General features: G+C 32.1%; 2 protein-coding genes across 2 annotated transcripts; both read left to right on the plus strand.

Annotated features, from left to right (window-relative positions):
* Positions 1–126: 126 nt before the first annotated feature.
* Positions 127–6294, plus strand: LOC111616762 (ras-responsive element-binding protein 1-like). The gene is made up of 2 exons (XM_023358159.1): positions 127–228; positions 623–6294. The coding sequence occupies exons 1-2, from the start codon at positions 127–129 to the stop codon at positions 5009–5011; spliced, it is 4491 nt and encodes a 1496-aa protein (XP_023213927.1). The 3' UTR covers positions 5012–6294.
* A 3587-nt stretch (positions 6295–9881) lies between these two features.
* Positions 9882–20916, plus strand: LOC111617830 (small nuclear ribonucleoprotein-associated protein B'-like). Its single transcript, XM_023359143.1, has 5 exons — positions 9882–10037; positions 13034–13297; positions 13379–13484; positions 13561–13893; positions 20685–20916. The coding sequence occupies exons 1-5, from the start codon at positions 10035–10037 to the stop codon at positions 20726–20728; spliced, it is 750 nt and encodes a 249-aa protein (XP_023214911.1). The 5' UTR covers positions 9882–10034; the 3' UTR covers positions 20729–20916.
* The last annotated feature ends 235 nt before the right edge of the window (positions 20917–21151 follow it).

Below are 21151 nucleotides of genomic sequence, written 5' to 3' on the forward strand. Positions count from 1 at the left end.
TTTTTATTTTTAATAGAACAAGAAAATTCATCTGCAGAGCAAGTAGAACAAATACAAAATAGTCCAAATAGTAATAATGATGATAATAATAATACTAAAGTGAATGAATTAAATGAAGATAATGTAATGAAAAATTTAAATAATTCTCAAAATGATTATGGAAAAGAAGAATTAAAGAATGGAGAACACCAAGATACTAAAAAAGAAAAGAAAACTCAAGGGGATAAGGTATTCTTTTTATATTTAAGATACTTTGTGATCATCAAATATGCATACTATTACATTTTTATGGACGAGATGGCACACTTACAAATGAATCTGATAGCTTAATGCTAAACTAATAGTAAATGTTAGTTTGACATTTGGAATTTTTATTAATAAATGTCAAATATGCATTGATTTTAGCAAATTCTATGAATATAGTATTTAATAATGCTATTTTCTGTAATTTTTTTAATTAATTAAATTTATACAATTTTAGATACATTGATTAATACCTTCTTTTTGTAGTAAAATTTGATTTAATTGTGCCATCATGAAAATTTAAAATAATTATTTTACTTGCTATTTTTAAAAAGTATTTTTAAAACTGTATTTAATTTAAAATTTAATATTTTTTTAGATTGCTGAGGAAGATACAAATGAAGAACCAGTCACTTGTCCAATATGTAATAAAGTATTTGAAACAGCTCATAATTGGACTGTTCATGTTCGGCAACATAGTAATAGTGACAACAGCCATTGTTGTCCTCTTTGTGGTAAAGTTTTGAGTTCTTCTAGTTCTTTGGATCGGCATATGCTTGTTCATTCTGGAAAAAGACCTTTTAAATGCAGATATTGTGAGATGGCTTTCACAACTAATGGAAATATGCACAGGCATATGCGTACTCATAGTGAAAATGATGATCCCAATGAAAGCACAAAGATAATTAAGGAACCAAAATTGAAAAGAAAATATAACTCCAATGATTCCATTCCAATTTTAGCAAAAAAATGTCATACTGAAGAAATTAATGAAGATCAAGAAAAATTATATTGCCCTGTTTGTGGTAAAACATTTCTATGCAGTTATGGTCTTCAGACTCATATGGACACACATCCCAATGATCCTATTCAATGCCAAGAGTGTGGTGACATATCAAGTAATTACAATATCTATAGGAAACATAAGTGCTGTGCTATACATGAAAAGAAGGAAGATACAAAGCCTAAAATGAATAATAATATAGTACCTGTAGGCTTTCAAGATCTTACATTTATTGATTTTTCTACAAAAAAATTTTCCTTAATTGCAAAATCCTTCTGTGAACATAACAGACGACGTCCAAGTAGTGCCTTTCATACATTTGAATGTTTAAAATGCAAAAAAGCTTTTCCCTGTGGTAGTGCATTAAATCTTCATGGAATTATGCATAGAAAAGCATCTGGAACATATTGTCCAAGCTGCAACTGTGATTTTTTAACTCCTGCTTCTTTTCAAGTTCACCAACTGAAACATAGATCTGCAGAACATTGTTCTGCAGAAGATAATGGAAAAAAAGAAGCAACTGATGTTGAATCTAAAGATGAAAGAAAACAATCTGAAAAAGAAGATTTCTTGGCCTTATTAGAATTACAAAGTGAAGCCCATAATTTAAAATATTCTTTAACAGAACAAATATACCAAGAAAAAGAAGATACATTTGAAAGCATATCTTACTTTACTCATGGAAAAGTAGAACCTTCATTACAAAAAATGAATGTGAAAAATACCAATGGTGATTTTGCTGATGTACAAGAAATAATAACCGTTACTGCTAAATCTTCCTTTTTAAGTGATATTCAAACAACACCTGTTGCTGTTTCTCCTGCTTCACCAAATCAGAACTTGGTTTCTGTTTTACCAGAATCTCCTTTAGTAGCTGATTCTGCAAGTCCTGATACTCCGTCCAAAGAAGAATGTGACCATCCGTCATCAGTTAAAGCTGTTATTTGTGAGGGTTCAGCTTCTATGTCAAATATTAATTCTGTTGAAAGTTTTTCTTGTTCATTTTGCAAGCAATCATTCAAAAATTCTAAAGGTCTTAAACGTCATAATAGATTACATAAGCAAAACGGTTCTACTTTTACATGCCATTTATGTCCTTATAATAGTGTTGATAAAAGTACTTTAATTAGACATTTGCGAACACATAATGGTGAAAGACCATTTCAATGTGCAATTTGTAAATTTGCTTTTACAACTAAAGCTAACTGTGAACGACATGTTAGAAAAAGACATAAGAAAATAACAAAACAAGAAATTCGTAACTCTATGGAATATAATCCCAATATGTCTGAAGTAAACTCACCTGAAATTCTAATGCCAGAAGTATGTGGTTCTGCAGAAACTGTATGTAAATATTGCAATGTTAATTTTAAGTTTAATCGTGTTTTGCGTCATCATTTACGTTCACTTAATAACAGTTGCAGTAGAAAACCATTTTTTTGTAATATATGTAAACTTGGCTTTTCTACTAAAAATAATTGTATAAGGCATGTTCTAAGACAACATCAAGAAATGAGACAAAATTTAAATTCTGTTGTTATGGCAAATGTACAAAATGAAACAGCACAGCATGATTCACTTCAGTTTTCTGATGAACATTCACAAAATGAAATATTTGGCTCAACTTCTGAACCTTTAAATTTAACTACAAAATGTTTGCCAATATTGAATGAAACCATTGAAACAACCAAAGATGATAACATAAGCATGGAAGATGTTGTAAGTGCTGCAACTAGTCTAGTAAATTTATCACAACTTTGTCCACCTCAAGAAAAGCCACTGGATTTAGCAGTACATGCTTTGGATTTAAGAACACATTCCAGGGAAAGTTTAGAAAAGTCATCAAGGCCAGTTAGCATTTATAGTTTAAGTGAAGATCTAAATTTTAATTCATCACCACCTTCTTCATATTTTGAATCACCAACTACCCAGTTAATTTCAGAGAAAGTTTTTCCATCTGTGTCAAATGATTTGCAACCTTTATGTTTAGTTTCAAATACTATTTGTAATGCTGAAAGTCCAATTCCAGAAGTTAAGTCATGTAACATGACTTTCAAAATGGTTAATGAAAGACTATCATTTAGAAATCAGCGTGTACACACTTGTATGTATTGTACTGCAGGATTCACTTTAAAATCAAATATGGAGAGACATATCAAAAGAAAACATCCCGAATATGCAAGACCAACACGCAGCAGAAATTACATACCTACTTTAACATCACCAGGTATTCATAAACAAAGTGTATCTACATTATCAACAAAAACTAGAAATGCACTTCGAGAAGTTTTGAGTCACAAATCACATAATCTTCCTATAAGTCAAAATGATAAAACACAAGAATCACAAGTTATTACAGACGAAATAGAATCAAGGCAAAATTTGGTATCTGAAGACAATCATTCTACTGATATGCCTCAAATTCAGAAAACTGAAGAAAATAATAATAATCCATTTGATAAGATCCCTGATAAGAAAGATGATTGCCATCAAGATAATTCATGTGATGGTAAACCAGAAAATGAAACTGCTACTGATCTTGCAAGTGTCTCTGCTGTAATTGATACAGCAAATTCTCAAGAATTTAAGCAATATCTTTTAGAAGTTCACACTTCTGAGAAATGTGCAACACCTGAGAGTAGCAATAATGATGAAATACACCAAGAAGAAGTAAATTCTGAAGCTTGTTTATCCCCAGATAGCAATAAGAATGGTGGATCTGTAAAAAAACGTAGTTCTTACGCAGATTCACCTAATAGTGTAACATGTCCTTTCTGCTCTAGAAAATTTCCATGGTCAAGTTCTCTTCGTCGACATATTTTAACACATACTGGCCAGAAACCATTTAAATGTCCAAAGTGCCCAATTTATTTTACCACAAAATCAAACTGTGAAAGACATCTCATGCGAAAGCATGGTCACAATGGTGAAATAGTTCGAAGTGTGCCTGAGAGACCTTATAAATGCAATTTATGTTCTAGTAGTACCTTTTCAACTCAAGGAAATCTTAAAAAACATTGTTATGTTAAACATAAAGTAAAAAATTGTTCTGATCAAAAATTGAAGGAAGGATCAGATGGAGAAAGAAGCAGTGAAGATGGAAATGAAATTGATGAATATGATTTTGGGATGCAAGATAACAAAGACAATAATTCTGAAGAAAATAATTGCTTTTCTCTAGATTGTCGATTTTGTGATCAATCATTTACTGTTCTGCAAGATTTATTAGCTCATATTGCTGAACATACAGAGGCAAATCTTGTGTATAAATGTCATTTGTGTGATGATTCTTTTACAAAACGGCATGATTCAATTAATCATTTAAGAATTTCTCATACATCTGAATATGATTTGCTAGTAAATAAAGGAGTTATTATTGCTGAAAACAAAGACCTGGAAAATTCAGATTGCCTTAATTCTATTTCAGATCAGTCAAATAATAATAACAACAATAACAATAATGGAAACAAAGATGTTTTAGATTATAAAGTTTGTAAAGTTGTGTGTATTATTTGTTTTAGTAGATTTTGGTCAAATGGAGAACTGAGAAGACACATGAGAATACATACAGGAGAACGTCCATTTTCTTGCAATATATGTCAACGGATGTTTTCAATGAAGAACAGTATGCTTCGCCATCAGCATAAGCATTTCGTTAATTCAACTCAATCTAGTACTGATGATGAATGTGTTTCAGATCAAGCTTTACCAACATTGTCGCGATCAAGTCAAAACTCTTTACTGTACTTAATGTATGAAGACTTTCCAAATAATTCTCGCTGGAACTCAGAAAATTTGACAGATTCAACAGCAATAGTTCCTGTACAAGAAAAAACTAATCAGATACAAAGGGATCAAAGTGAAAATAATTCAGGAGATTTAATACAAGATCTTTTAGGTATAAATGATTCAAAAATAATGGATAAAATATTAGATTCAGCTGATTCTGCTGCTCGCCTGTTAGGAGTTAATGAAATATGTTAATATCAAAATAGAAAAATTGTTAGTTTATCTAAATGTTAAAATTTGACAAACATAAATATTATCACTTGAGTACTGATAATTTTAATGTTAGTCAGTATGTTAATAAAGAGGGACCAGAACATTTGATGAAAATATTTGAAATCCATTCTCAGGGATTTCTAAAGTAGCTCATATCTAATATAACTTGTCATTGCACTAATAGTAGAAATCATTGTATCATTGTAACATAGAAACTATAACAAACTACATTCTAATATCTGTAAATATAAAGGTTTGTAGTTTACATATAATAAGGCAATTATACATTCATACAAATCTTCTCTTATTTTTAAACATTTACATATAAATTGTTTCACATGATTATCATTCCACCATATTTTAAAGTTCCACAAAGAGCACTAACAATTTGCATTTCAATCAAAAAATTCATTCCTTACAATCCTTTTTTTTTTAATTGATATAGTTAGATCATAAATGACTTGAATACATTGAAATATAATAGTATTTGCATTATCAAATATGTCTGCTAGTATTCATATTTCATATTTTTTTTCTTTAGTTAGTATTTGGATAAAACTATCAGCTCTTTTTGAATAAAATAAGATTTTTATTAGTAATTCTTTTTAATTAGTTTACTATTGATAGAGTAGATTGAGCATAGTCTTTCATTAAAGTTATAATGGCTGAATGCTGTAAAATGTTACATTGATTCTTTTCTGAAATGAGAATAATTATTTTCAAAGTAAGAAATAATTTTTTGGACACAAGATTGATATAAATTTGATTAATAAATTGCTGTAATTAAAAATATCTAAAGATCTACAATTTAAATATTTTAATTGTTTAGATGTGATGTAAAGATAGTGTTGTCAACAACTATATGGACCTATGATTTACTTTGTATAAGGTTACTAATTTTTTATTTCAAAACGAGTAAAAAATTTAAATTGTCTAAGATATTAGAATTTATTTCATTATATCTTTCATACATGTTTTTTAAAATTGCAGAAATTTTCGTTAGACTAGACTTGGTGTTCCCTCTTTACTTTAGTGCAGCTATAGTATTTCCCAGAATAAGAATGGAGCCAATGTACTGGATCTTAAATGTGTATCACTCTGTTGCCATAGCAAAGCAACCAAAATTTTTTGAAACATATTTGAATTTTTGGAAAAGACTGAAAATTCAAACATCACATAATGTTAAGTTTTTGTTTTCTTATAATTTAAAATTTCCCACATAAATGTTGGAAATTTCAAGTAACTTTCAACAATTTTAAACTTATAATTTTCTAATATTTATTNTGAAAATATTTGCCAAAGAAACTGGATACTTAAATTTTTTATTCAGTCATTTGTTTCTGTAATCATTTTGCTAATGGGCAAATTGCCAGATTGTGTACAGTTTATGGTGAAAGACTAAAACTATGGTGTATTTATACTAAGATATTTATAACAGCTCAATATTGTAAGAAAACAAAACATAAAGCATTTAAATGAGTTATTTAATATTAATAAATGTACTATAAATTCAGTTTCTGAATTTATAGTACATTTATTAATATATACAGAACCTTCCAAAAAGAAAGAGTGCTACCATTTTTAAATTACTGTAATTATGTCAATTATTACCTGAAAATGATTTAATATATTTCCAAAACAAAACCCCAAGTTTTACACTTGTTTGTTACAATTCTTCAATTTGTGCACCACATGTCATATGACACATTTAACCAATAGTCAGTTTCTTCCCAGACTTGCTGCAACATATCCATAAATCTTTAATATGCTATAAAACATTGTCAAAGAATTTTATGAAAATATTTGCAGTCCTATAATTTGATTTTGCAGCTCCTGCAAATTCCTGGGCAGTGGTGGCACGTAGACAATATCTTTCACGTTGCCCCACAAGAAAGGTCCAGGGATATGGATTGTGGTGTCAGATCCATTGCCGAGAAAGCACATGATTCAAAACTTCCTGAACCTCCTGATGAAAATGAGGCAGAGCCCCATAATGCACAAAGACTTAGTAATGAGAATTTTGATAAATTAAGGAAACAGTCAGTTTTCCAGTTTGTCCAAGGATAAGAAGCCAGAAACTTTGTTTCTACAAAGATTGATATACATATCTTTGTTAAGGATATGGCATGGAAGACGTCAATAAAACTTGGAGAGTTTTTTGTTTGAAATACAGTATATTAAATCGTTTTCAGATTATGTAATCACAACAATTTAAAAATGTAGCACTCTTCTTGAAAGATCCTATATCTAATAAAATGTATTTTGTTAATTACCTTAATAGCTTAATTACCATTATCTTGGAATTGATTTGAATATATCAAGTCAAAATTAATAAGTAAATGTAGATATCACTTCTGTTTCACTAATTATGTAAATTTTGAGTAAAGCCAAAAAGTTTATATGAATTATCATGGGCTTCTGCAGAGGAGGACAAACGGAGCATTTGCTCCTCACTGGGATCTAGTCAAACATTCCCCAAATGATGATCGTAAAATAGATTGAGATATGTAATTTTATATACCAGTGTCGTCTTTAACGCATTGCCAACTTACCCAGGGCCCCACACTAATTTATGCACAAACCAGAATTTAATACTAATTCTCCGATATCCCGGCAATTGTGTTGGTAGGGCCCAGTGCACTGCTTTGCTGAGAGGCATACCCTCCGTTACATCCTCGTCATGGGATGCTATGTCTGTCAAAAAACCCGAAAAAAATTAAATACAAATTTCTGATGTAATTATTTGTCTCCAAGCTTTGCCCCACTGGAAAGTTTTCTGCCGACGCCCTTATTTCAGTGGCGTACCGTAGTGGGGGCGGCAAAATTATCTTTTAGGGGGCGGAAGAATTTCACAATAAATAATAATATCTTGTAAAAATTTGAAAGATCCTAATCTATACTTGCATCGCGCCTACGATAGTGCTCTCGTCCAGATAGTCCGGGAATCGGCTCGCCGTCCGGGTGAAGTAGTAATTTTTTCATCCGAGGAAATCCTGCGAAACCTATTGACCTTTTTTTCTTTTTTGCTTGTACGATGCATTCGCGTTCATATACATCACTAATATCCAATAGAACTATTTTAAACAGATCGCTGCACTACCACCGAATTTTTCATTTCTTGTTCTATGACAAAACTTAATTTTGGTCTTTTAAATTGAAATACAGTAGAACCTCCATTATTCGGATTTTCGATTATCCGGATTGTTCAAAATAAACAAAAATTTTACGAATTTGCTGATTTGCACTTGGCGAATTACGACACTGTTTATGTACGTGATGGAATGCATAACTTTTTTGTTTCAACAACGTCTCACCCATCACAGTGGTCGTAAACTCTTAAATATATTTTACGTAGTAATAAAAATATAACTTGACATACGTATTTATAAATAATTTATATTCAAATTACATCATTTCTATGACCAAGGGCGGCGTAAGGCATGGACGACGTGGGCCACCGCCTATGCCTCGCGGTCCGAAGGGCCTCGCGTCTCGAAGGTTTATGCATTACTTAAAAGCCGCGAACGCGACGAAAAAATTTTACTCGTCATAAAACGATAAATAGTTTGTCAAATTTTTATTCATAAAAATGCAGTTTCAACTGCTTTTTATTTTATAAAATCCGTCTTCTTGCGCCACCAGAGGGCCTTTTAAACAATAGGTAGTCTGTTAGCGTTGGTCAGTAGTAGTCCAAATTCAATACGAACGTTTGTTTCTTGAAAATTTGATCACGATTTAAATACAGTATTTACTTTTAATATTACCGATATGTCATCGAAAAGAAAACGTGTTGTATTATCATTAAAAGACAAATTAAAGTATTTGTTTCGATTATCCGGATTTTTCCTTATCCGGACTACCTTCATCCCCAATTAGTCCGGATAATCGAAGTTCTATTTGTACGTAAATAATGGGGCGGCGAAATTTTCCTCCGCCCCGGGCGGCTAACACCCACGGTACGCCACTGCCTTATTTTGCATATATATGATGATATACATTATAATGCCTACTTATTTTTACTTTCCCGGCTCTATTATATGTAACAGCATGTATGCCAATCGGTAAAAAATTACCAAGATTTTTTACATTTTTAGACCCAGGACTTTGAAATGTCGAAAAACGCAAAAAAATTCGGGTTTTTTTTATGTATGGATATGTGGGTTTTTAAAACTCTTTCCGCCCCGTGGGTACTAGGAGGGAGTCTTTTATCAGGCCCATTATGAGTTCGGTCAAACCCACGACGGGGCGGCCGAGTGGTGAAGGACGGGGCCCGACATATCCGTACGGACCACACCCCGAAAAATTCCTGGGGATTATTTGATCCGTTTGAGATTCGATCCCGGTCCTCCAGAGGGGTAGGTTGCCACCTTGACCGCTCGGCCATCCAGCTGTCATAGATTATGAATGGGTGGAACGATTTTGTTCGCCCATTTTAAAGCTTAATCCCGTATTTTTCATTAAAAATTTCTGAAAATTTTCAAGGAGGTTTGTGTATTAAGAGGATTGATGCCATTAAATTTTGGTGGTTAAAGGTCGAGGGAATTAGAAGATAGAGGTGGCCGTGTGTCTTATCTCAAGTAGGATCGGACCTAACGAAGAGTTTATACGTAATTACAATTTTTTTTTTTTTTATAAAACTCGTCTTTACCTCAAAATTAAGTTTTATTGCCATTTTAGAATAATTAATTATGTAAAAAATTTTTTAAATAAAAATATCATAACAAATGGCGCCACACAGTTTTAATATCGCCAAACTTTTAATTTATAAATATTTTTAATAAAATTTTACCATTCGTTTATTGCTATTTTTAATTTTTTTAATATTTATTTTTAAAAGTAAGTTTTGATTTCGTCGTAATTTATATTTTTGACGAAACTTCTGCCGGTTTGAAGGTTGGCAACATTACAGAAAATCAAAGAGCAAATGGCAGAAGCTTTGTTATAGATTAGAATCGTTTGATTGACGTTTTTTCGTTTGAGTTGCAATTTACAGTTAAAACCGAAAATGGTAAGTTATAGTTACATTTACTGACATTTATCGTATGTTTTTATATTTGTTTTACAATATTTAAGTCAATTTGTTCCAATAGACTAAGTTTGTAATATAAATTCTGCACGAGAAATAGGAGAAAAACGTGACTTCAACATAATATGTAATTGCTACGACTATTACCAATTGAGATTGTTTAGGACCTGTGGAAATACTTTACAAAAATAAAAATGAATTGAAATAATAAATTCATTTTTTCCTTATAAAGTACAGGTAGAGCCTTCGGTTTACGCCGCCGTTCCGTTCCTACAAAAGCCGGCGCAAATCGAATCGGCGTAAAATGAACCCATATTTACAGTGAGGTATAGGTTAGGTTCTACATAAGTGAAAGATAAGCAAATAATTTTGTTTATTAATACAATATAATACAAAATACATATAAATTTAATGTTTAAAATATATTTTATCATAAAATAAAGTGAAATGTTTTTATTAAAAAATTTTAGTTTCGGATCTCTTACATTTTTCGGAAAAAATATTCATCTTTAATTGTTTACGTTTTTGTTTTCTTTCATTAAGAATTTTAGAAAATGGTCGAATGGATGCAATGATGCTCCTTTTTACATTTACACTTTGCTCCCAATCATTGTCCAACTCACAAAATTCATCCGTCAAATTTGCCATAGTTGAAAGGATACATTAACCCGACCTAGAGCTACAGACGAGCGGAGACACTGATTGGTCGACCACCGGTCACCATAGTGCATATATAAGGTCAGTTTGAGTGGGAAAATTGAAGGTGGCTAAGGAGAGATAGATATTGTCTGGCCAACAAGAAGTAGATTTGTCTCACTAATGATAGTTTGTGATTGCCAGAAGTGCTACTGTGTCATAACGTGTTTTCTTGAAAGAACTGATACGGGATACATTTGTTGGCACTATGGATTCAGACGCCATTTATTGGACTATTAAGTTTAATAATTTGACTCGTGGGTACCTAAACGTTTAGTATTTTAATATTAATTTAATGCAAATATATACATACCCAATAATACTAAACAGAAAAAATAAATATATTCAATAAAAATCTTTGTTTTAACGAATATGCACTGTTGTGGCTTGGTAAATACGTCAACACTGAAATGAATATCTAGCATAGGGAAAATCGAAGAATTACACCGCAAAACGATGAATTGTGCAGCGACGTTATTGTGAATTGGCGTAAATTGAGCCAGCGTAAATCAAGGGCTACCTGTACAAGCTGTTACCTGTGACTTTGCCCGTGTGGATTTTGCAAACAAACCCCATTTATATTCAGTATTTCAACAACCATAGTAATTGTTATATAACACCTACCACTGAGAATCAAATGAACTATTTTCAACTTGATCAATTTTCTGGAACATTTACAAAGATTCTATACTGTAATCAGAACAATGTGTAATAACAAATTTGAATTTAAAACGGTTCGAATATTTGGTTAAAAAATCGAAATATATAAAAATATTTATAACAATGTCTGAAATGTTATAAATTTAATACACCTAAGTATTCAATGAAAACTAAACGTCTAAAAAATTGCATCTAAAATATTACAGTAGAAGCTGTTCTTCAGGTTAAGCCTTAATCCTTTCCCTCTCCCCCATGGGGGGAATTTCCAAAAATCCCTTCTTAGAGTGCATTCTCATGATGTACCCTAACTGTGTACAAAATTTCACCTCTAGGTTCAGCGGTTTGCTCTGGGCGATGATGAATCAATCAGTCAATCACTCAGTCAGTCAGGACAAGTAATTTTGTATATTTAGATATGAATAATTTTCTTAAAATTTCTCTCACATTCAAGTTCACATATTTAATTTTGTATAAATTATAGCCTATTTCTATTATAAATCATGTGCTTATCAAGTAAATATGTGATGAACATGTGTATGTATTTTGGTTCTATGTGCGAATTTGCCTTCGAATCCCATTAAAATTTGGTACCAGAAACATATCGAAATGTACGAGTGTGCCGCATATTTAATTAATTTAAAACTCTTCGGAGGGTTTGTCCATGGTAAATTCCCGCACAATTTTGAAATGCCTTGTTTGTGGAATTGCAGTTTGATTTTTCCCTACGTGTAGCATATATAACTGCCTAGATGTGAAATGGTTTTCCCGTTTCTAACCGTTTAGTTGTCACCGAGCTTTGAAAATAGTGATATTGTATCTGCAGTGTACTTGCTGCTAAACACCTTGCAATGTAAGTGCAATATGCACTTAATCCAGTTATTAAATGCAAATTATATTGCAAATATTATATACTGTGTCCTTCTGCATTTAAACTTATCAATACTTTAAAGGACAGAGACTTAAAATTGAATAACAATGGTGTCAAGACAGTCGTCTATGAAACTCTGTTCAGGAGAAAATTTTTGAATTGAAATCATAGTTAATCAGGGCCTCCTGCCCCTAAGCTTTCCATATCTGGTTTTGACATTTATCTATCTAACCCTGAAGATTCTCAAGATTAAGGAAGAACAGACAAATAGATGGACTACAGTAGGAATTTATAGGTCTCCAGTTTTTCAAATTGCAGTCCAATAATTATTAGCACAGAAATTTGCAGTTGCAGTCCACTACTTTGTAAGAAAAAATACTATTAACTTTCATTTTATTGTAGTAAACATTTATTCATCAAAGAATAAAACAAGACTAACCAAGGTTGATTTTTATTTTTAGTGATATAGTGATTCCTCACTGGAAAATAATTTCTGATGGTCTATTTTATTTATATTGCTTTGTTAAGTAACATTAATTATAAATTTTTTAAGTCAAGATGATGTATTGATATTTTGAATTTTAAAAGTTTTGATTTATTTAACAAATATATCATTATACAATTAAATTAATGTCAATTAATTTTTAGATATAATTAATTGTAATAAAATAAAACTAAATTATTTAACAGCTTTTTTAATATGAAATTTAGCAGAATAAATTATAGAATAATATGAACAAATAATTTTTTTCAGACTATTAGCAAGAATAATAAGATGCTTCAGCATATAAATTATAGGATGAGAGTCATTCTTCAAGATAGTCGGACGTTCATAGGAACCTTTAAAGCATTTGACAAGCATATGAATTTGATCTTAGGTGATTGTGAAGAATTTAGGAAAGTTAAACCTAAGAGTGCAAAACAAACAGAGAGAGAGGAAAAGAGAGTTTTAGGTCTTGTTTTACTGAGAGGTGAAAACATTGTCTCTCTGACTGTAGAAGGTCCTCCTCCAGCTGAGGTATTTTTAGTGATAAAAAATATATTTTTGTAAATTATTGAAGGTTAAATTTTTAATAATGAAGTCATTTTTTATTTATAGGAAGGTTTGCCTCGTGTTCCAATTCCTGGAGCTGCACCTGGACCAGGTATTGGTCGTGCAGCTGGACGTGGTGTTCCTGCTGCCCCTATTGGCACCGCTCCTGCAGGTATAATTGAATCTAAGATAAGTGCAAGTTATTTGTTAATAAGTATATTTTGAAAGCTTTAAATGCTTCTTCTCAGGTCTTCAAGGTCCAGTAAGAGGTGTTGGTGGACCATCACCACAAGTTATGACTCCTCAAGGCAGAGGAACTGTTTCTGCTCCTCCTCAAATCAGACCTGCTGCACCTGGAACTGCTTCGACTCCTCCACCTCGTATGGGAGCTCCACCACCTGGTGGAATGCCTGCAGCAAGAGGTACACCACCTCCAGGAATGATGGGACCACCACCTGCTATGATGGGAAGAGGGGTTCCACCTGGACAAGTTCCTATGGGAAGAGGCATGCAGCCACCACCACCACCAATGGGTCCTCCACCTGGAATGCGTGGGCCACCACCAGGAATGATGAGAGGAGGTAAATATATATTACACAATAATTAAGGAAAAATTTCAATTTTAAATACAAGAAATGTAAATAAATATTTTAAACATAAAGCCACTTTTGACAATTCTCTATATAATTAAGAGTCATTTGCAAAAGTTTTAATCTTAAGGTTAAATGCACCTTAATGTAATGTATTACACAAACCTATGGGATAAAATGCTAGCTATGTTAACTAGCTAATTTTTTGATAGTTAAAATTTTTAGAGAAGAAATAAGATGGCTGACCAACTCTGATTTTAATGTGTATAACTTTTATTCAGAAAGTTTAAGTTTATTGTGATATTGATAAAATATTTTTAAAAAAGATAGATTTTATTATATCAGTAATTAATTTCATTTTGAAAAAACCTAAAGTGTCATGTTAATTGTCAGAGTTGCATGAATCTTACTTATCATAATAGAATAATTATTTCTCACTATATAGTATGCATACTAAAACATTTTAGACAATACTTATCAAATCTACTGATATATCCTTCTGATGAAAAGTATTGGTTCAATAAAATGCAAGATTTGAATTTATTCATCAAAATTTATTTTGTCTCCTTTAACCTCTTGCAACACGTGACGCTTGTCAGACATGAATGTTCCATCACTAGTATCATAGTATCACCCATATCACTGGGCATCTGACTGGCCACTCCCATCATTAGATTCAATAGTCTTGCACTGCAGATACAGTAGAGTCCCGAAAACTCGGCACTCTATAACCCAACAGTCCGGATAACTCGGCCACACCCTGGCAGGGCAAAAAAACCCCTAGTTAGTTTTCATTATAGACAGCTTTATGCCTCTTAAAGTATTTTTCTGAAGTCTGTCTTATCAGGTAAATTACTGTACACTGTGTATTCATAAATTTTCATTTTCATGTAGTAAAGGCTCTATGCCTTCATAAAGTACGTACTTTTCCTTTGTTTAAGGTTATTTGGGCAGTTTATTTTCTGTTGTATTTTCAAGCAAACAATACATACAAGTATAGTACAGTATTTTCTGAGGAAACACTCGTACTTATCCTTTTTTAACCCCATTCCCGATAACCCGGTATTTTCACAAACTTGGCCACCCTTTGGTCCACATTAGGCCAAGTTTTCAGGACTCTACTGTATCAACAAATTAAAGCATATTCAATGATTGTATTATTATTTATGTTATTTAATGATGATATAATTTATATAGTAGACCCCCCTATAAAGCGGGCTCATATAATACGGATTTGTATATAACAGCAAAAAAGTTGCGATCATATTTGTATAAATACGCTAAAAGAGACTCTTATGATACGGTAAAACATCATCGCCGACTCGTGTCGTGACAGGATTGGTCAAATCTGGACCAATAGCGGATATTGCACAAACCGTTGAGTTTAAATGAGCAGAGGACCTACTAAAAACCATTTATTATTTAATTGCCATAAAAATTATATTTATATTAATGATGTCTCCAAAGTTCAGCAAATTTTTCGCAAAAAAATAATTTATCAGGAAACACTTGCCCGCTGTTCGGTGCGCCACTCCACGACGAAAACGAGCTTAAGCAATGGCGTCATCGAATGGTGCACACTCAGTAAGTAATCCTACAATTTTTTGTTTATATTATAGTTTATATGGATTATTCCCAAAAAATTATACATGTTTTGGAAATGTTGAGTCAAATTAGTCTAGAATTGATTAATTTTATGGAAGAAAACCTTTCAAACAGCCATAGTCCATAAATGCATGCCGGGCTGTGATTGGCTCATGTATTTAAGGACTTGTACAACATGAATTTCATAAAACACGGAACATATCTACTGTGTTATAGGGGGTCTATTGTATTTAATGATTGTATTATTATTTATATGTTGGAGACTTTTAAGGTTACTTTTTTAAAAAGATTTTCTAGATTTAGGTTAAGTTTTACCATTTTTATGGTTTTCATTATCTTTTCAAACATTATATTATGATTTTGGTTTGGTCTGTTATCAATTAATTGGTTCTCACTGTTTATAAAGCTATAAATAACTCTAGCACATGTATAGGATGTCATAAGAGGATTCAATCCGAGATTACAACGATTACATGGCACATTCATATATCACTAGACTCTGTGGATTTTATTATGGAATCCCAAATTTTATTGGCAGAACCGTAGGGTTCTGTGAAACACAAGTTAGGAATGCCTAATAAAAATGATACAAAATACTCAAATAATAATCTTTCTTGACAGTTTGATCAGTCAGAAGGAATTTGTGATGCACAACGATTGAAGATAAAAGTCAACACGACCTTGATTTTTGACTGGCTTTGACATGGTCTTTTTGATCTCGCTTCCCATAATGATGCATTTTAAGAATGATTCACCATGAGAAGGTATTTTTTGCTCACTTGAACCTCAGCCACTTGAACACGTTGTTTTGGAAAAATTCAACATTTTTATGACAACTCTAGGAGCAACATGCTGCAAGCCCAAACGATCTTTTAAAATTGCTTGACAAAATCCAAATGATATAGGGACATGTTCAATAATGTCCCTAGTTGTTAAATGATGATCATGAGCACCAAATCTCTGACTTGAGCAATATGTTGTTAATCAGTTTAAGTGGATGGTCTACCAGAGCATGGTTCATCTTTGATGCATTCTCTGTCTTCCTCAAACATCTTTTACCACTTGAAAACTCTTGTTTTTGATAGACTATTGTCAACAAAGGCTTTTTGCAACATTTTTGTAGCAGTAATTCCATTGTGAAAACAAGATTTAATGCATGTTCTTTGCTCAGTTACACTTGACATTTTGAAAAATTACTGCCACAAAAATTCTTTCCACACAAAACAAATGTTTATTTGCAAATGAAATATCTTTCCATCTCAGCTTCAGTCTATGCTTCATCTTCCCTGTCACTTCCAATCAATCCTCTTTTCAACATAGGGTACATTCAAAAAGTCAAACGAGTTAAATGCATTAGTAACAAATTGTTCGAAAAGTAGTAGTCTTGCTCAGTATGCATGTCTGCGGTGATGACGTTTCGAACGAAACTCTAACGAAGGAAAAAGTTAGTTTACTTTATTAGTAAAATGGCACCCGACGATATCGATGTTTCTAAATCTACTCGAGTGTTTAAACTGTGAATTAAAAGGTGAAATGATTGAAATAACTGTCCACCTGAAGCAATCTAAGAAAAATATTTCGGATAAGGCTGCACTAGCAACATTCATATCTTCGATTTTAGAAACAGCCATTTAGTTATAAATGAATTGTTTGAAAAGTCTAACGAAATAAGAATAACGATGACGTCATTCTCGTTTAACTCGTTCGACTTTACAAACAGTACTCATAGTCCTCGCTTCTCTCCACATGTCCAAACCATCTTAATCTACTTTTCTTCATTATCATACTTATAGGATTCACCTTGACTGTTCCTCTCATGTTCTGTCCTTCACATTGCACATTCATCTCAGTATTCTCATTTCTGCTGTCTCCATCTTATTTTTCTGGGCTCTTGTAGTTGCCCACATCTCAGCACTGTACATTATTGCTGGTCATACTGTAGTAATGTATGATCTTCCTTTCATTTTGCAGCTTATTTTCTTATCATACGACTCCCCACTCATCTTTCTCCAGTTCAGTTATCCACTCTGAATTCTATGCTGGATTCTATTTCTGCACTCATTCCTCCATCTCTTGCTACATGTAATCCATGATACTTAAATTTGGAAGTTGTTGTTAACTTTTCACCCTGGAGTTTTATATAACTCTCATCCCTTCCATCAGATGTCATATATACTGTCTTTGCTCTGCTGATCATGTCTCTCTTCCCAGTGCTTTTCTCCATTTCTCTAGCTTCTCTGCCTTATCTCTTGATGTCTTGCACAGTACAATGTCATCTGCAAACAGCATATTTCATGGTGCCTTGCTCTTTACATCTTCTACCAATACATCCATCACCAAATCAAACAGAAACAGGTTAAGGGCTGAGTCCTGGTGCAGTCCAACTTTCACAGTGAATCCCTCTGTTGTACCTACACTACTCTACTTGAGGCATTGTTTTCAGAAACAATTCCTTTACAAGTCTTAGATACTTTTATGATATTCCCTCTATCCTCATACATATCCATATCTCCTGTTTAGGCACCCTGTCATATGCTTTCTCCAGGTCTATGGATACCATGTGAAATTCTGCCTGCATCTCTGTACCTTTCCATCAGCTGCTTTAGATCAAAGATTGCATCTGTTGATTCTCTTCCCAGCATAAACCAAACTGTTCCTGTCTCTTGCCTTAACCTTCATTCCACAGTTTTCTACCAGATCTTCATTGACTGCGACATCAATTTAATTCCTCTTTAATTTCCCATATTCCTGCACATCTCCTTTTCCTTTATAAATTGGCACCAAAATATTTTTCCTCCACTCATCTAGTATTCTCTCTTGCTGCCACATCTTTTTTATAAGATCCTATACAATATCAACACCCTCTTTGCCCAAACATTTCCATACCTCGGCTGGGATCTGATCAGCTCCTGTTGGTTTCGCATTCTTCATTTTTCTAAGTGCCATTTCCACCTCTCCCTTGCTTATATATGCTGTGACTCCTTCATTTGCCTTCCTGTCCTTGTATAGTATTCTTGTATTTTTCTCATCCAGTAGCTTCATAAAATTCATTTATCTTTCCTTTATCTTCTCTCGGTCTTGTAACACTTCACCAATATCATCTTTTATCTGTTTTATTGATGTGAAATCCTTTTATATCTTGTCTTCGCTTTTACAATTCTTATCAGCTGCCTATCCCCATTTTATCTTTCCAATTCATCATAAGCCTTATCCTCTGCCTTTGCTATTGTCACAGCCCCTTTTTTTGCTTGCCAACTTATATGCTTTTTTTTCTTTCCTGTTACCTGATATTTCTCATTTTTTATTCTTTTCCTTTATTACAAATTGGACCTTCTCATTCTACCACTAAGTCTCTCTTTCATTAGGTAGTCCTTTTCCTGATGTTTTTCTCAATATTTTCTTTTCAACTTTTTTTATAATATGACTTTTAAACTCTACCATTCCTGGACATATTCCAGTAACTTTATTCTTTCAAACACTTTTTCCTTAAACTCTATTTAAAATTATAAATGTTAAAATTATAGATGATTGTATTTAAGTAATAATTTCATTATTACTACTGTATATCACAGAAAAACAAAATGTGATCAGAATATTCATACTTAATTTTATCTTTTATCAGTTAGACTTTTTAAAACAAAAAATGCAAAAAGTTTTTGACTACTTTTAGTGACTGCTGACTGAAAATATCTGGCAGTTCTCTGTTCTTTATGTGTATAGTCAGTTCATTACAATACTGGTTTTTCATGTATAAATTTTATGCATATAACTTTGTGTAGGCTACAGCCTGTAGCCAAGGTTTTATAGTATTTTTGTCTATCTATCTATGGCAGGGGTTACCAAACTTTTTTCACAGTGGGCCAGATAACAGATAATGATGAGTGCAGGCCACATAACCATTTTGTTCAATATAGTATACTAAATACACAAAAATAAAGAAAACCAACATATTTATTTACCAATACACAAACACAATCTCTGCAGCAAGCTGGTAATTACTTCTCTTAGAAACTTCATTACAGGTACTCGCACAAAAAGTGCTCTGATATCCAAAGTTGCAAAAAGACACCAAATTTTTAATTTCATTGATTTTCCTAAAATTTATATTACTATCAAATGCAAAATCAGATTGGACCATTTTGGCATTTTTACTTACACTTATTTTAATTTTTGTCTACATAGCAAGTTCATCTACAATCTATGATATTTCCATATAAATAATTATATTTTAGCTCATTCGTGGCACAGTTTGGCAGTGGGTCATAGTTTGGTGTCCCCTGATCTAAGGGAAGGATGATTGGCTGCACTCAGTGGTATTGCCAATTGGAAGGGAAGAGGGAAAGGAAGAGAGTAGAAGAAGGGAAAGGAGAAAAGGTGGAGATCCATAGGTGCCCAGTTCTATTTATTAAACCATATATTTTATTACACTAAGTCCCATGCAGGAGTGAATATATCAGTGTGTACATTAAGAATTAATATTACATATGTAATGCCCATACATACAGAATAAGGGAAAAACAGAGTATGCTTAATAAACATGGTTGGCTTATTATTGCAGTATCTTAATGGTAACAAAAATTTCTTTGGCTGAATCTTTGAAGAGTGAAGGATTGGTGAGTCTTAGTAACTAAAATGTACATTTATATTTTAGTTACTCAGTATTTACAATAATAAAACTGCAAAAAAAAACAAAAACTTGCTTGGGCTAAAGTTAACAGTGAGATGTGTCCCCGACATGTTTGTCCCATAGACTTAACATTGTACTATACTTTTGCCATTTCACCATGACTGAACCTCTGCACCTTTCTCAGATCTCTCCTCAGTGGCATCATCTACAGGATAAGTGCTTTAATTTGATACATAAACTGTACTTTTAGCCCCAGCCATTTACTAAAACTAAGTCAGACAAACTGAAACCTTCTTTCAATTAATATACAGTATATCTATAAAATTCTTTTAGAAACAAAACTTTCAAAAATTTCTCCTTTATTCAAGTGACATTGAGATGTTATTTTAAAATATTTTTCTTATTTTATAATAAGGTTTAATGTTTAATTTTCTAAATTTTAAAGATGATGATATAATGAAAATAAATTTAAATACTTTACAAACAATCTTATGTTGAAATAAAATTTAAAAATTTAAATCTAATTTTTAAATTTTTTTCCAATTTTCAGCACCTCCACCTGGTATGAGACCACCTCCACCTCCAAGACCATAAATATTATTCATGATGATTGTGAAAAATTAAAACCAAATAAAGATTTATTCATCAAACATTGTCTGGTATATTTGCATAACATCATAATAAGAATTTTTTCATTAGAGATGTTTTTACTATGATCAAACCAAATTTTGGGTATGTAAAATTATTTTGAATTGAATATAATAAAAACTTTTAAGAATTAATTTAATTACTATTGATTTTTGTTTAATCAACATTTTGATTTAATTGGTTTTCTTTTATAGCCCAAGGTATGATCTGCTTGATATTTGTTTATCAATTAATGAGTCACTATTTATTTCTATAAATAGTGTCTAAAGTCAGAGAATCAATATTAGATACTATTTATAGAAATCAGAAAACTGAGTACTTCAGTACTCAGTATGGGAGAAACTGCACAAAAGTTATAAATTGTATTTC

The sequence above is a fragment of the Centruroides sculpturatus genome, unplaced genomic scaffold (assembly GCF_000671375.1).
Source record: "Centruroides sculpturatus isolate CEXI.00-Female unplaced genomic scaffold, Cexi_2.0 scaffold103, whole genome shotgun sequence".
NCBI lineage: Eukaryota > Metazoa > Arthropoda > Arachnida > Scorpiones > Buthidae > Centruroides > Centruroides sculpturatus.